Here is an 18,314-nt window from a genome sequence, read left to right as displayed (position 1 = left end):
TCCAAATGAGAGCTGATGCTGCCATGCCATGTGATGCCTCCCCATACAGTGTCGGGATCATTTTGGCTCACCAATGGCCCTCATGGAGAAAGAATGCCCGATAGTGGATGCTCCCCAGATTTTGGTTGATGCTGAATGCAAATATGCCCAGATATAGAAAGAAGGTTTGGCGATCATCTTAGATGTGAAAAAGTGCCAACAATACCTTTTACATAAATGTGTCTTAGTAATGGACCACAAATACCTGCTAGGGCTGCTTAACGAAGACAAGGCTGCGCTGCCTGTAGCTTTTGGTTGAATTCAGTGGTGGGCCCTTATTCAAATGCGTACATTACAAGTTAGAACACACTTCATATGGCAAATACGGATGCCTTGACCTGGAAGCGTTTGTTCTGGTTTTTGACTTTCTGGACACGTTTCTGGTAACTGCTGACAATATCCGACTGTGGGTACAAAATGACCCTACCCTGGCAAAACTAAAACTGCTCGTCATAATGGGGGAAATGGGAAAGTTCATTACAACCAGAATTGAAACTTTTCTGGATCCGGCAAGATCACATCACCATCGAGGACAGCATGAGAATTTAGGGAACAGGAGTGATTGATGCTCTCGAATCAAGGTCATTGTCAGTGCTGGATGAACTCCACCAGGGTCATCCTGGGTTTCCAAAATGGAAGACGTTGGCAAGAAGTTATGTCTGGTGACCAAGTTTGGATGCTGACATGGCACTGACCCACCAACGTAGCTCAGAGTGCCAACAAGGACAAGAATTACTGCCAGCAACACCCCTGTTTTCTTGGGATTGGACTTGTAAATCCTAGACTTGGTTACACATAACCTATGCCAGTCCTTTACTGGCTGAATGTTGCAGCATATGTATTAACAATTTGCAGCAAGTATACAAAAACAATAATTTCTGATGAAAAGTTAACTTTGAGATGATACTTGCATCCATTATCATTCAAGTTTCCTGGAGCTTGTCTGGTCAGCAAAAAAGGGAATTTCCAAAATTGACCCAAGGGTTTTTGATCTCTGAGGTGTTTCCTTTGGATATGAAGAAATATGATGTTCAATAGCCATAACAATATGGGAAAGTGTGCTGATTCTCAAGTACTACCGTTCTTGGGTTGCCACAAAAGCATGCAAATTCCCTGATTTACCTGTATGATGGAATTAACAGAAAACACTGACCAGGTTCTTGTACTTAATGAGAACTACGGTTTTTTAGAAATACGTTTATACTTATAAATAAGTAACTACCATTTGTCAACATCAGAGTCTTTTATTTAAAACTCACTATACACACATGGATCGACACAGCCACACAAAAAAATATATTTTAGGTTAGAGGGAAGAAAAACTGAGAAAATCAGTTCAATGGCATCAGCCCATAGAGATGTTACTTGTTGAAATGTTACTTTGGCTACCAAGACTTTTTTTTTCTTAAATCTCCTTTCTTCATATTCTTCTGCTTAAGAAGAACAGGGAAATTAGTGTAAAGGCAACAGCTTACAGCAACTGGTGAGAGAAAATAGCTCTCATTATTCAGGCTCCACCCACCTCTCTTTCCACCCCCAACAAAATAGTATTTCCAACATTAAAGATGCTCTTAAAGGACAATCAGGAAAACCCTTTGATAATATGCACACATTTTTTCTGTAGTCGTTCTATTGTAAAAGCATGACTGTGTCATCAAGAGTATTTTTGTAGCAAGTTATATATGATAAATGAATCTTACCACTTTTAATTCGGTTAAGATTTTTATTTTCAACTTTGTGGTATATTCTTGCCCTAACAGTCTTCACTTAAAGTTGCAGCTGTGTTTACGAAAATTATATCTTTTAGAGAAACAGCTTTAAGCAAAGCATTGATTCCCATAATTAAAACTGGAGTTAGGTTCCAGAATAAACAGTCTGAACTACATGGACTGTAGCAATTCAAGAGGTTGGCTCACTATTATGTTCTCAAGGACAACTACGGATGACCAATAAATGCTGCCAATAAATGCTGGCATGTGCACGTGAGGATTGTCATTTGCTTATTCCAGGCCGCATGACCCCCAAAGTCCAAGTTGGAGAAACTACACTGAAATGGAACCACTCGGGTCAGGTGTTGTAGTAAAACAACATTAAACCTAATGTTGCAATGCTTGATGAAATTTCAGGCCACAACATTCTAATTTTGAAGCACAATAGTGTGGTATGAGGCAAAATTAATAAAGAAATCAAGCGGGTCAGGCAGCATCCATGAATAGAGAACAAGCTAATGTTTCAAGTCTAGACGACTCTGATCTTTTGGTTGCTTATGTTAAAATATAGCAAAAGAAATTCTATTCAAAGAAGATAAATAGAATATCCTTCATTACCACATGTACTCAAGTACAACTGTACAGGAGTACAGTGAAAAGTTTTGTAATGTCACCTCTTATGGTGCCATCTTGGGTATCAATCTTAGATACAAAAAGGAGAATAAAAAGAAAAATAGTTGTATTATTTTGCAGAAGTAAGACATAGTTAAAAGGATAGCCATTACACACCCACAAACAATTTACACGTGAACATTACATTACAGCAGCTATTTGCAGGTGTGGTCTGACTGCTCATGCCAGACCCCAGTCCAACAACTTAGCTTAATTTTTTGATATTCTATTGTTAGAATATTTGTAACCCTAGTTTCTCTTTCATGGTACATTTCATTATCTCCAGAGTTCTTAAGAAACCATTCTTGGCCATTTCTTCCTCATCTGAATCCTTCCATTTGGTAACATTTGCATATACAGGGTCAGGTTAAGGAATTAGCCAATGATGCCCCGAAGCTACCCTTAAATTTCTTCCTCCATGTTGGTCTACTTCATCCAGCGTCAAGTCTTTAATGAGCTATAACCTCTTTAAACCGAATGTTGGGAAGATTGAATCTGTCATTTTTCACCCACATTACCTTCTTCAATCTTTGTTTTTCAGGTTGAATCACTCGGTTCAAATTTTGGATGTTCAACCATCATATTTTCAGCTTAACAAAGACCACAGCTGTTAACTTCAAGGCATAAGAAATAGGAGCTAGAGTAGAATATATGGCATCTCAAGCCTGCTCTGCCATTCTAAAGATCATGGCTAATTGGATTGTGGGCTCAAAATCTGCTTGCCTACCTGCTCCAATTCCTCCCATTTCATGACAACCAAATAAAGTTTGAACCGATTTTCAGTCAAAATTAGCCCTGATTAAAATAAGAAGTTAGCCTTCGCTGCTAACCAGAGAAGAGAATTCCAAAGACAACTTCTTTAAAGAAGAAATTGCTCCTCTTATTGCATGGACTTATTGCATGCTCTAACTTCCTTTTTGTGTGGGCTTACCTGTTGTACTTCCATGATTTTATTGTATTTTCAGCATATTTACTACAACCATCACTGAAGACTCAGTTGGCTAAAATCAACTTTACATTGCTATCTCAATCTGCCAGCTGACTGCCACATGCAATTTTATGCATGTTTTTATCTTCTGCTCACATTCTATTCCTATGCCAAGTTCCATTTTACCAGTACTTAATAAAATAAGAGCCCATGGTGTTGGTGGGGTAGGATATTAACACAGTTAGAGGTTTGGCTGATAGAAGATAGAGAGTTGAGGAAAGGGAGCATTTTCCAGATGCCAAGCAATAACTAAGGGGTCAGTGCTAAGATCACAGTTATTTACAGAATGTTATAATAACTTGGATAATGGAAGCGAATGTACTATCTCCAGGTTTGCAGATCGCACCAGAATAGGTGGGAAGGCAAATAATGAGGATGACACAGGAAGTTTTCAAAGAGATATAGTCAGGTTAAGCGAATAGGCAAAAACATAACAGATAGAATAGTGTGTGAAAAAATGAAGTTATGCACTTTGGCAGGAAGGTTAGCAAAGTTCAATATTAAATGTAGTAAGACTGCACATAGCTTCCACAGACAGGAATTTTGGGGTTCTCGTGAATGCATCACAAAAATCTAGCAAAGCAAATAGGACAGGCAAGTAGAATGTTGGCCTTTATTTCAAAGGGTATGGGGTATTAAAATAGGATGGTGTTGCCCCAGAATTATACATGGCACTGGTCAGAACACATTTTGAATACTGTGAACCATTTTAGATCCCTTATCAAGTAAAGATGCACTGTAATTGGAGGCAACCAAGAAAATGTTTGCGAGATTGATTCTGGGTTTGGAGGAATTTTCTTTTGAGGAGAGGTTGAATGACATGGATTTGTACCCATTGGAGTTTAGAAGAGTGAGAGCAAACATGATTGAAAGATATAAGCTTCTTAGGGGGAAATTGACAGGGGAGATGTGAAGTGGCTGTTCTCCCCCTGTTGGAAATCTAGGACCAGAGGGAATACATCAGAGGAAGGGATTGCACATTTAAGACAGATGAGGAATACGTTTTTCTCTTGAGAGTAGTCAGTCTGTGGAATGTTTTACTGCAGAGTGCTATTAAGTCTGATTGGTAAGCATGTTCGAGGTTGAGAGAGCGATTTCTAATCAGTAAGGGGGAATCGAGGTTTAAGCAGAAAAGGCAGGAAAATGGAGTCTCTGATTAGCCAGGATCTCGTTCAATGGCAGAGTAGACTCGATGAACCGAATGGCCGACTTCTGCCTCCTGTGTTTTATGTCCTTATGTTCCATAGACCCTTCCATCCCATTTCTCTATCATCTTCCATTGTGGCTATCTTTCTCCTAAACTTCTAGTTTCTTTCACTATTGTTTGTGCATCTCTTTCTTTTCTTTCATACACCATTTATGGCTCTGCGTTCCACCCTCTGGACTATGAGGTTTTGAATTTGCTTTCCAGTTCTTGTAACCATTTCACTTCTCCATCTTTTGACCCTACCAAAACTCATCACTCATCAAGGTCTGATACCAAGCTTTTGGTCATCCCATTTAATATACCTTTCTCTTTTTCTGTGTTATGCTTTTCACTGCTATGTGTCTGTGAGGTGTGTTCAGACATTTTCTATTTAGCAAGAGTTTTATAGATATTGTCTTAAGTTGCTTGTTATTTGGAAAGTTTTGAGCCTTGAAACAGTACTTACAACTGAACTGTGATATTTGATATATTTAGATGAATTAATATAGAATGTTTTTAATCTTACAGGTGCAATCAAGCAAATTTTAGAAAATGAGTTACAACTTCCTATATCTCAAATGCAGTTAAAAGGTTGGAAGTCAACAGATGTAAGCGACAGTGTAAGTTTATATTGTTATTTAAACTCTTGTTGGGTTTAATTTTCAAATTTAAATGACTTTTTGTTTTGTGCCTTTGAAGTACCTTAATAGAACGAAAAGTTAAAGGTATCTCTGTAATTAGTAAGTAGTTATCAATTTTGGACAGATTTGTAGATTTTTAATGCATATAAGTAATTTCTGAAATACTTTTACAAATGGGATTGCTTCAGTTGCATTCAAGATTATATGATTGTTAACAGAGTTCTAGGTTTACTTTGGTTGATAGTGAAATAGATAATAAGCCGCAATACTGCAAGTTGTTAATCATATTTTCACCCCAATCAATCTTTTTGAGAATTTGTATGGAAGTAGTTAATCATAGGACCAACGTGACTGTTTGTTTGTTTTTGCCTGAAATAAATGGTCAATTAGGACATGATAACTGTGACTTTGAAATTGATCTTTGTAATGAGATGTGCCTTTAAGAGGAATTTGTCTGTGTCCTGTTGGATTGAAGAGGTGTGCGGTAAACCTGGTGCCAGGGTGTCAGCACATGGAAAGCAGAGTAAATAAAGAAACATGACTGGGCAGAGTCAGGCTCATACAGACTCGAGCTTTTGGTTTTGCTTTCAGTTTTTGAAATTGGGGATTTTAAAATGGAAGTTGCTAGATATTGTTGCAGAAAGCTTGAGTTCTCTCTCTGCTGCTACATTCATTCTGTTGGTGTTCCTTCTCCTGGACTGGGTGAGATAGCAAGTGTGGGAAATCTGAATTTGCCTTTGCCAAGGGTTTAATTATGGAGTGGTGCTATATTTCAGTAGTTGATTAGTGAAAGTTAAATATTATATATTATTTTGCCAATTCTTTTTTGTTTGTATTTTAATTGTGGAGTAAAAATAAAGTGTGTTTTGCTTAAAGCCTAGTGATTTGACCAAATGAATCACACCTGGATTGTAGCAACATACACTTGCCTTGAAATAAGATGAAAATTAGGGTCTAGACTATCTCCTTGAAATGTTCTGAATGGCCTGGTCTGATCCATAACATCTTGCAAATTGTTAATGGTCATCGCATTTTAGTTAGCTACTGTCTATTTTAAATGTGACGACAACCACCTTCAAAGTTCATTGTAATTAGAATTTTTATGGCTGTGTGGAAGCAAGGGACAAAGACACACAAAAAAGAGACAAATAAAGTTCTAATATTTAAGCACCTTCAACATTTACTTACTTTACTATTGGGTACAGTACAGCAGTGTATTTGGTATGCAAGACGCAGCAAATCAAACTTTTTTCAGTACTACTTCATAAACTTGTGATCTCTAGTAGGGCAGTATGGGGATGTCACCATCTCTAAGTTCCCTTCCAACCTGCCCATCAATGCTGACTTGGCACTATATTATTGTTCCTTCACTGCTATGTCAAAATCTTGAACTCCTTTTCTAACAGTACAGGGTCTGCCTGCACTGTATGTAATGTTGAAGTTAACTTCATGCACTATTCTTGAGGACAATAGGAATAGGTAATGAATGCCTGTTTTCTCAGGAAACTCCGATCCAATGAAATAATGAACAAATGTTGTAAATTTGCAGCGATGCTTTAGAAAGTCACAAACTGGTATCAACAAATAACCCTCAAAAAGCAAATGCTCCAGTTAGATAGTTAAGCAACCATGGCCAACAAATGAGATTTTATCAAGCTAAAAGTATATGCTGCTATAAATTTAAGGGAAAATGAAAATACAACTAACTGGGAGAGCTGTGTGGAAGCATTCAAGGGACATAAATAAAGTCATGAGCTTCATAATGTGGAAATGAAAAAGCTTAGAAGGTTTACTAAAACTAGTATGATTGTGATAGAGGGAAATCTGTGACCCAGTAATGTTAGATATGGGAGAAACTATGCTGGACCAGAAGAAAATGAAATACTTCTTAGGGGAATACTTTATATCGATCTTCCAAAAGAATAATAATGAAATATAAAGGGAATCTAAAAGTAAGTCGAAAGGAGCAAATTTTTAAATCTGATGTAAACTTGAAAAAAATAACTTTGGAAGCAAATGTGCTTTTATGATTTTGACTGCAGGGCTTTTAAAGGAACGTGTGAAGAAATTGCAGCTTCAATAATTTTCTGGAACACTCCAGATGGAAGAATTGTGCCTTTGAATAATTGTCAATGTCACTCCTTAATTTAAAATGAGTAAATAGCCAGTAAAATGCAGACTGGTCAGTTGTGAGAAAGCTGCTTTAATCTTTTATCACAGATGGTGTACCAGAGCACATGGACAAACATGAAATGATTAAAACTAATGCATAGCAAAATGAATGATATGCCATAACTGACTAATCTAGTTGAAATTTCTGAGAAGATTGTGAACATTGTAGATAAAGCAGTGTTTGTGGAGGGAGTTAACTGTCTTCCCGATGTAATTTGGTCAGCTGCAACACAAGACCATTAGCAAAAATGAAGGTACAGGGTGTTCTCGATTTACCAGTGTCTGACTTGTGAACACCTGTACTTAAGTTATCCTTTACAGGGGTTTGATTTTAAAGATCCAACAAATAAACATTTCCTGTATTTAGGAACAGCAGCTTCACATTGTTCTGTATTGTGTTCGGGCTTGCAAAGAAGTCAACTTAAGAATTGACTCCAGAACGGAACATGTTCGCAACTGGCAGATTGCCTCTACTTGGAGTTACCTTATGATATTAGTTGTTAATTATTTAGGGAGGAAGAGGTATAAAGAATCAAAGAAAATTACTCTGACAAGCTGTGGCATGGAATCTGTGTTGTGGATCTCAACTTTTCACCAGATTTGTTATTGACTTGGATGAATATATGTAGGCTGTATTTTCAGATTTACTGATGACTTTGGGCTGTACTGAGAGCTAGCTCTGAAGTCTACTTTTTTCTTCAGTTTAGCTTTTAACTAAATAAATTAAGATTAGTTACGCTTTATTTCTATCTTGGAACAAAGATTTGCAAGCTATCTTGCTGCACCTACAGCTAGTTAATAAGGTAGCTAGCTTAAAATGGTTTTCGAAAGCTTGAATCAGTTGTTTTTCAGGGATTATATGAAGAGGCCTTAGGGTTCTTGTACAATAGTAGTGTCTGTCTCTGGCCCAGGTTTGAGTTGCACTGCCCTGGAACAGTGTCATAACGTGGCTGAGAATGTTGGGTTTTTTTAATTGAATAGCAGCCTTCTCTGCACTGTGTGAGATGAGGGGTAAAGAGGTGCTCCTTTCTTATTTACCTCTTTCAGCCTTCATTATTGGTTGTTTCTTTGGTTACTATAGTGCAGAGGAAGAAGTTGATTGGTGAGTTTATGGTAAGTTATTCTACTTATTCTAATTTTAATGAATAGCTTTTAAAGTCATGATGTGACAGCTCAACTAAGTGGATTCAACATCCTCTTGTATGTGGGAAATCATGGGAGTGCCATGTGTCCTCGAAGATGCAGGAAGTGTTACCAGCTTGAGCTCTGAATCTCTGAGCGTAAGCACTGGCTGAAGCAGCTGTGAGGCAAAGAACTGGGTGGGTAGTACATTTCGGAAGGTTGTACTGCAGTTTAAGAGCCAACAGGCAAAGAGGAAATGGGAGACCAGCAGAAAGTGTACGAGAAGAACACGGGTACATGAGTCTTCTTGAGTTGATCTTGCTCACTACTTGACTTGTTTGGATTTGGTGAGGGTAATGACCCCTTAGGAGAGTTAAGCCAGAACCATGTTCATGGCATCATTGGTGACTCATCTGTATAGGAGAGAATAAAGAACAGTCAAAGAGCAACAATGCGAGGAGATCAGACTGATGATTTTTTGGCAGTAAATATGGCTCTCGGATGGTGTTACTTCCCTCATGTCAGGCTCATTGAGGGAGCATAAACAGCTGGAGGTAGTGGTCTGCATTGGTACCAAATAATATAGATAGGAAGTTGGATGAGGCCCTGATATTAGATTTTAGACATTTTGGAAATTAATTAAAAAGCTGGGCCTTCAGCAGCAATCTCAGGATTGCACCTTGTGCTTGATGCCTTTGAATATTGGTATAAGACAATTGAATATTTTAGCACCTGGCTGGAGAATTGGTATTGGAGGGAGGACATCAGATTTCTGAGGCATTAGGATAAACATTGAGGTAGGTGAGACCTGGACAAGCTGGATTAGTCGTACCTTAACAGGGCCAAAACTAATATAGTTACAAGAAGATTGCTAGTGTTGTTGTAGAGGGTAAAAAGGAAAAGGTGATGCTGCACTGATCAGAAAGGGTGGGGTCAGTACATTAGTAAGGGGATCTCACATTGGGCATTATGCAATCTGGGTGTAGCCAAAAACAGCTTTTCTGAAGAAGGGCTTATACTGGAAACGTTGATTCTCCTGCTCTTTTGATGCTGCCTGACCTGCTGCGCTTTTCCAGCAACACATTTTTCAGCTCTGATCTCCAGCATCTGCAGTCCTCACTTTCTCCTAAAAAATGCAAGGAACAGCAAACACTTATTTATAGGCCATTGAACAGTAATGGTAGTGTGGGACGTTAATCAAAACATTAGATGAGTATGTAACGTGGATTATACGGTAATCATGGTTGATTTCAATCTGCATATAAAATGGCTAAACCCAATGAGCAGTAAAGTTACAGAGGATGAGTTTCTGATATATATTAGGTCATTGAGCAGTGTATTGAGGATCCAACCACAGACTGGGCTATTATAGATCTAATATTATGTAATATAAATCGTCTAATTAATCTTGCTGTGAAGGAACCTTTTAGGAATGAGTGATTATTATAAGATAGAATTTTACATTATATTTAAAAGTGAAGCCAGGGTGTTAAATTTGAACATAGGAAATTATGAAGATTTGAATGGTAAATTGGCTGAGATGATTGGGTAAATATATTGAAAGGTATGACATTACATTGCCAATGGATAATGTTTAAAGAAATATTACTTAATTTACAGTAGCTGTAATTCTTTCAAGGCACATAAACCCTAAAAATTCAGTCAACCATGGCTGGTAAACAAAATTAATGATTATAAGAAAAGGCTTATGAAGTTGCCAGATATTGTCGTAATTCTGATTTAGAGAGTACTAGAATACAGTAATGCAGTACAAACAAGATGATGAAGAATAGAATATGAATGTAATGTATCAAAAATATAAAAACAAGCAGTAAAAGCTTCCATTGATAAGTTTTTTTTAAAAAAAGAAACATTTAGGTCTGTTACAGGCTAAGTCAGGATAATTTATGATGGGGAATAGAGAGATGACAGTGATACTAAATAATTACTTGGTCTTCACTGAGGAAGATATGAGAAACACTCTCAATCGAGATTAAGAGACTAGAGGCAGTGAGAATTTGAAGAAAGTTTGTATCATGAAGAAAGTTCTGTCGGAGACATTTAATAGAACTGAAGCTGAATAAGTTTCTGGGACTTGATAGTCTACATCCCAGAGTGTTAAGAAAGATAGCAGTGGAGATAATAGATGCATTGGTGTCTATCTCTCAAAACTCTTAAAAGTTCTGGAATGATTCCTGCAGATTGTAAGGGAGCAAATGTCATACCACTATTTTAGAAGGGAGGGAATAGAGAAAAAATGGGGAACTGAAGTCCTCTTGGCATTACATCAGGGGAGGAAGGAAAATGCTGGAATCTATTATCATGGATAATATCTATTAGAAATGTACACTTGGACAGTAATCTGATTAGACATAGTTTATACAGATTTATGGGCATGTAGGATTGATAGGATATAGACGGTTAGTCATGTTTGATGAATCTATTGGAGTTTTTTGAGGATGGTTTTATAGAGTCTGGTTTGGGAGAAAGAAAGACCCAGAGATAGTCACTAGCTTCTAAAGGTATGGGAGACAGTTAGCAGCACCTAATAAAGCACAAGAGAGAACAGTTTTGTAGTTGTGAAACAACATAAGAGCATATGCGGATAGGAGCTTCAGAAAGAAAAGGAGAGAGAGAGAGTGGAGACAGCTATCCATTGGCAATGTACTTAAGCAACTTTGAATTTGATTTCCCACTCTATCTCAGACAATTTTCCCCTCCCACCTTCATAATATTGTATGTTACAATTTAACACCCTTGCTTCATTTGCAAATGTAATAGAAGAGACCAACATGAGCAGTGGTGATGGGAGATAGAGCCGAAATGTGACATCATCGAAAGCAAGGAATTGATTGGTAGGTATTTCCTGTGTTCTCTTCTGTTTGGTCAATTACCATATATATTCGAATAAAAGTCTATCTCATGTAAAAGTCGACCCCCTATTTTGGCCAAAAAGTCTGTAATTTTCCGTGTATCCCCTGCAAAAGTCGACATAGTTCTTCACAGATAACCGATCAACATTTGAGAGTCCAGGTATTATCCTGTGCATCAATGTTATGATGAGGAAATGAATTTTTGTTTGGTGCTACTAAGTGTTTTGATGTACAATTCATACCAACGTTAGGCTATGAATTTCTTAAGAAGAAGGTGAGGACTGCAGATGCTGGAGATCAGAATCAAAAAGTGGGGTGCTGGAAAAGCACAGCAGGTCAGATAGCATCCGAAAAGCAGGAGAGTTGACATTTTGGGCATAAGCCCTTCATCAGGAATTCCTGATGAAGGGCTTATGTCTGAAATATCAACTCTCCTGCTCCTTGGCTGGTGCCTGACCTGCTGTGCTTTTCCAGCACCACACTTTGTGACTATGATTTTCTTAAGTTCATGATCGAATGAGCACAATAATTAGTGTGATACAAAGTTTATCACACCATTATTTTCTATGTAAGATCGGCCTATATGCATTTACTTCCCTATAATTACCGTGCAGTTGTGGACGACTTCTCATGGCTACAGAGATTGGTGAGACTGTACAAGATTCAAATGTCTGATCATTTTTTTATATCGGAAGTAAAATCTTAAAATGTTAGTCTGGAAAAATAAAACAATAGTAGAAAATGGAGGGAAATGGAAGATTTGGCATGCAAGTTTAAGATGCAGCAAGTCAGAGTCAAGTGACAACCTCCCTTTACGTGTAGCTCACCTGAACTCAGTTCCCCTATTGCATTCATGGAATAACCATAATTCATTGCGTGTGAATTTCAGCCCCTCAAAAGTAGTATCCATATCATAGCCATAGAGATGTACAGCATGGAAACAGACCCTTCGGTCCAACCCATCCATGCCGACCAGATATCCCAACCCAATCTAGTCCCACCTGCCAGCACCCGGCCCGTATCCCTCCAAACCCTTCCTATTCATATACCTATCTAAATGCCTCTTAAATATTGCAATTGTACCAGCCTCCACCACATCCTCTGGCAGCTCATTTCATACACGTACCACCCTCTGTGTGAAAAGGTTGCCCCTTAGGTCTCTTTTATATCTTTCCCCTCCCACCCGAAACCTATGCCCTCTAGTTCTGGACTCCCCAGCCCCAGAGAAAAGACTTTGTCTATTTATCCTATTCATGCCCCTCATAATTTTGTACACCTCTATAAGGTTACCCCTCAGCCTCCGACGCTCCAGGGAAAACAGCCCCAGTCTGTTCAGCCTCTCCCTGTAGCTCAGATCCTCCAATCCTGGCAATATCCTTGTAAATCTTTTTTGAACCCTTTCAAGTTTCACAGCATCTTTCCATTTACATTAGATTACTTACAGTGTGCCCAACAAGTCCACACCGACCCACCAAAGCGCAACCCACCCAGACCCATTCCCCTACCTTTACACCTTAACCTAACACTACGGGCAATTTAGCATGGCCAATTCACCTAACCTGCATATTTTTGGACTGTGGGAGGAAACCGGAGCACCCGGAGGAAACCCACGCAGACACGGAGAATGTTAATACTCCACACAGTCAGTTGCCTGAGGCAGGAATTGAACCCTGGTCTCTGGTGCAGTGAGGCAGCAGTGCTAACCACTGTGCCACCGTGCCGCCCTTTCCAGTAGGAAGGAGACCAGCATTGCACGCAATATTCCAACAGTGGCCTAACCAGTGTCCTGTACAGCCACAACATGACCTCCCAACTCCTACTCAATACTCTGACCAATAAAGGAAAGCATACCAACGCCTTCTTCACTATCCTATCTACCTGCGACTCCACTTTCAAGGAGCTATGAACCTGCATTCCAAGGTCTCTTTGTTCAGCAGCACTCCCTAGGACCTTACCATTAAGTGTATAAGTCTTGCTAAGATTTGCTTTCCCAAAATGCAGCACCTCGCATTTATCCGAATTAAACTCTATCTGCCACTTCTCAATCCATTGGCCCATCTGGTCCAGATCCTGTTGTAATCTGAGGTAACCCTCTTCGCTGTCCACTGCACCCCCAATTTTGGTGTCATCTGCAAACTTACTAACTGTACCTCTTATGCTTGCATTGAAATCATTTATGTAAATGACAAAAAGTAGAGATCCCAGCACCGATCGTTATGGCACTCCACTGGTCACAGGCCTCCAGTCTGAAAAACAACCCTCCACCACCACCCTCTGTCTTCTACCTTTGAGCCAGTTCTGTATCCAAATGGCTAGTTCTCCCTGTATTCCATGAGATCTAATCTTGCTACTCAGTCTCCCATGGGGAACCTTGTCGAACGCCTTACTGAAGTCCATATAGATCACATCTATCGCTCTGCCCTCATCAATCTTATTTGTTACTTCATCAAAAAACTCAATCAAGTTTGTGAGACATAATTTCCCACGCACAAAGCCATGTTGACTATCCCGAATCAGTCCTTGCCTTTCCAAATACATGTACATCCTGTTCCTCAGGATTCCGTCCAACGACTTGCCCACCACCGAGGTCAGGCTCACTGGTCTATAGTTCCCTGGCTTGTCCTTAGCATCTTTCTTAAACAGTGGCACCACGTTTGCCAACCTCCAGTCTTCCGGCACTTCACCTGTGACTATCGATGATACAAATATCTCAGCAAGAGGCTCAGCAATCACTTCTCCAGCTTCCCACAGAGTTCTGGGGTACACTTGATCAGGTCCTGGGGATTTATCCACCTTTAACCATTTCAAGACATCCAGCACTTCCTCCTCTGCAATCTGGACATTTTGCAAGATGTCACCATCTATTTCCCTACAGTCTATATCTTTCATATTCTTTTCCACAGTAAATACTGATGCAAAATATTCATTTAGTATCTCCCCCATTTTCTGTGGCTCCACACCCAAAGTCCGCCTTGCTGATCTTTGAGGGGCCCTATTCTCTCCCTAGTTACCCTTATGTCCTTAATATATTTGTAAAAACCCTTTGGGCTCTCCTTAATTCTATTTGCCAAAGCCATCTCATGTCCCCGTTTTGCCCTCCTGATTTCCCTCTTAAGTATACTTCTACTTTCTTTATACTCTAAGGATTCACTCGATCTATCCTGTCTGTACCTGACACATGCTTCCTTCTTTTTCTTAACCAAACCCTTAATTTCTTTAGTCATCCAGCATTTCCTATACCTACCAGCCTTCCCTTTCATCCGGACGGGAATATACTTTCTCTGGATTCTTGCCATCTCAATTCCCTAAATGTGACCATTTTTAAAAAAAAGTCTAAACAATGTGACTTTTACATTGTTTAAATCGGGGATGATATTCCAGCTGAACAACTTCACTTTTAAAATATTTAACATCCAATTTAGTTAAATTGAATAGAGATGGCTGGACAGGCAATATGTTGCAGCTATAATATGTCGGAGTTGCTGCCTTCCACAGTGACCTCCAACAATTGTTAGTGCTTTGAGGTAGTTGGGATTAGATTTGAGTAGCTGGAATCTGAATGCCACACTGGCACATCAGGAAGAATTACAGGCACCTGGACACTTTCAGGAGACAGTCACACCCCTTCAATTAATTACATTGAATTTGATTTGTAATCAGAGGCAGGAGGCTGTGAAGCGATGCAGGTATCGGGAACTGCACTTTAGATTTGGAGGAGCCACAGCTTTTAAGAGGTACAAGGTTTTGGCTCCCAATGTGGATGAGGACATAGCCTTCAAGGTGAATGAGTGAACTCGCCAGAGCACCGTGGTCCAGAGCGTAATTTAGTCGGGGAGAAAAATGTAATAGGGCATAGCATAGTTGGGGAAATAGATAGTATTCTCTACAGTGAAGGCGTTGAGTCTCCTTATGTGGTACCAATATTTAGGACATTTCTTTTGGATGGAGAGGAACTTCAAATATGAAGGGAAGGATCCAGTTGTCTTGGTCTACACAGGTACCACCAACATAAGATTAGGAAAGAAGCTCTGCTGAAGGGTTATGAGCAGATTAGGCTAAAGTTAAAGGTGGAACCACTGTGGTGGTAATTTCCAGTTACACTCCTAAGCCACATCTAAATTGGCTTCAGGTAAATAAGCTGAGACGTAACTGTGCAGCTCAAAGATTGGTGTCGCAGGAATGGGTTATGGTTCGTGGAGCAATAGCACCATTATTAGGAAGAGTGAGCTGTAATTGAAACAGGCTTCATTTCAGCCATTGTTGAACCAGTATCCTGATGAATCATATGACTAGGGTTCTACATAGGGCTGTAAACCAATTGGTTGGGGGGAGGGGGGTTTAGGGAGAGTTTAGTTGAAGGGAAGCTGAAAACATTGATAATAAAATGAAAGAGCTGAGGTACAGTGTAATGAGGAGACAAATGGTAATGAAAATGTAACAGGAAGGGGTAGAAGAATGTGGCTGAAATCAGAGCTAGAGGAAGTAAACAGTAAAAAGCCACCTCTAAGACCCTTTACTTGAATGCACAGAGTATTTGTATGTCATGGAGCACGTGGATGAATTAATGACAAAAACAGAAAAAAATGAAACTGGCTTGATGTTATTATAGAGATGTGGTTGCAGGGTGACTAAGCTTGTGAACTCAATATTAAACACTATTCAGCTAGGAAGAATAGATCAAAAAGAAAAGGAGGTAGGGGTAGCTTTGTTAATAAAGGCTGGTTTCACTGCTTTAAGAACTATGTAGTTTATTTTGTGCTTTTAATCACTAAGGACTGAAATGAGAAAGAGCTGTTTTAAAATTGGTGTCAGACAAAGTGGCTGCAGTTTTGAAAAACAAATAACCTGAAACTCATGCCAGGAATTGTGTAAACAACTGTTTGAACAAACATAGTTGGAGTTTTGAGTTGCAGATCATTTCGAGTAGAGGTGGTGTACCAATGCAGCTTTTTCTCAGAATGAAGCAGTTGCTTGGACGAGTGACCAGTTGTCATCGACCAATGTTAGACCTTTTTGTCTGCCAATATTGTGATTTGTCTTTGTGTAACTGAACAGCTTGAAGCTGGAAACCAGGGAGAGAGAAATGTTCATTTCTTTCCCAGCTTGGGAGTAGTCTGTGTTCTCTCTAATTTAAAACTCATTTAATCTGCAGAAAACCCGTTTACCTTGCTTGCAGCAGTTGTTGTAAACATTGACTAATAACTGTTCAGTCAGCGACTTGTTATAAATAAATCGGCTTTCTTGTGTGTCTCTCCAACTTCTAAAAGTATCCACGGGAAGACAACTGAAGTGATGCGTTGGCCAACAGAAGATTCATAAGGATCATCTCAACAACATTACTTGGGATTGAAAACTACTGAACTGTCTTTTCAGAATTTTTTTTCTGTCCATCCATGACCTATTTTATCTTATCCCTTTCTGGTTGTGTGTGCAAGTAAAAGGATGTTGAAAAGAGGATTAAAGCTTTAATTTGTGGCATTATGTGCCAATGTTTTATAACTGTTTACCTGTAGTGAGAATTCAAGTATCTACAATAAATAATGAAGCTTGTTCAGTACAGTAACTTGGTTCATGCTTTTTATCAATCTGGATCTGAAAATCAGGAAACTTTTAAAATTTTTTGTCTTCTGTAATGAATACTTCAGGAATAGTGGGGCTTGATTTCCAGCACACTATTCTAGCAAGTCTAAACAATGTAGTGATGGGTTGTCATATGACTACAGAAGATCATTATGTGGAAATGAGGAACAGTAATGGAAAGAAGACATTGATGGGAATCATCTGTAGACTCTGAAGAATTGCCTCAGTTTAGGACCAAATATTAATTGAGAAATAATTGAGCCATGAAAGAAGGCTACAATTGTCATCAGTAAGTTTAATTGACAAAATGACTGGACAAATTAAATAGACAAAGGTACCATGGGGGACACATTTGTAGAGTGCATCAGGAATTGTTTCTTCATGCAGTACATAGCCTATACCAGGTAGTTGTGTAATCTTAGATCTAGTAATGTGAAAGAGATAGGATTAATAAGAGATTTCAGGATCCTCCCGTGGCTAACAATCACAACTTGGTAGAATTTCAAATTCAGTTTGAGGGAGGGCAACTTAGATCTCAAACCAGTTACCTCAGCTTAAAAAAAGGCACTTGCAGTAATACGAAGAAAGAGTTTCTAAAGCAGGCTGGGGAAAATACAATGGAAGAATGTCATTGGATGTACAATAGCAGACATTCAAGCAGATATTTGATAATACTCAGCAAAAATTTATTCAGATGAAAAAGGACTCTGAGGAAAATGTATCACCCATTGTTGTCAAAAAGAATATTTAATCAACAATTAAAACATACAAAGTACCTTAAATTAGGGCCAGGCTAGAGGATTGGGATTTTTTTTTCAGTGACAGCAGCAGATGACTAAAATGCTAAGAAAGGGCAAGAAAATTTAGGAAGAAATTAATTGACAAATCAAAAGCAAACAGCAGTAGCTTCTATGGACATATATAATAAGAAAATGAATAGCTGAAGTAAATGTAGGACCCTTGGAGGATGCAACTGGAGAGTAAATATTAGGGAACAGGGAAATGACAGAAAATTCAAATCAATATTTAGCATCAATCTTCATGGTTTAAGATACTATAAACATTACAAAACACACAATAAGCAAGGTGCTAATGGTATGAAAGATCTTGTAACAGTCTCTATCACGGGGATAAAGGTTATTTTTTATTCACTTGTGAGATTTGGGCATTGCTTGCTGGACAGCATTTAACTGCCTGCCCCTAGTGGCCCTTGAAGTGTTGGTAAGCTGATTTCTTGGACCAGTTATTGACAAATTAATGAGACCAAAGGCAGAAAAGTCACCAGAAATCGATTACCTGCATCCGAAGGTTTTAAAGAAAATGGCTGCAGGG

General features: G+C 38.9%; 1 protein-coding gene across 2 annotated transcripts in view; it reads left to right on the top strand.

The window, feature by feature from the left end:
* faf1 (Fas (TNFRSF6) associated factor 1) overlaps positions 1-18,314 on the top strand; it is a 389,085-nt gene that overhangs the window by 61,211 nt on the left and 309,560 nt on the right. For both annotated transcript variants that reach the window (XM_060829823.1, XM_060829824.1), the window contains one exon: positions 5,123-5,214. In XM_060829823.1, the coding sequence (XP_060685806.1) occupies positions 5,123-5,214 (92 nt within the window). The remainder of the gene's footprint in view (positions 1-5,122; positions 5,215-18,314) is intronic.

This window comes from Hemiscyllium ocellatum, chromosome 9 (genome assembly GCF_020745735.1).
Source record: "Hemiscyllium ocellatum isolate sHemOce1 chromosome 9, sHemOce1.pat.X.cur, whole genome shotgun sequence".
NCBI lineage: Eukaryota > Metazoa > Chordata > Chondrichthyes > Orectolobiformes > Hemiscylliidae > Hemiscyllium > Hemiscyllium ocellatum.
The sequence above is the reverse complement of the archived record's forward strand: the minus strand, read 5'-3'. Positions and strand labels throughout refer to the sequence as shown.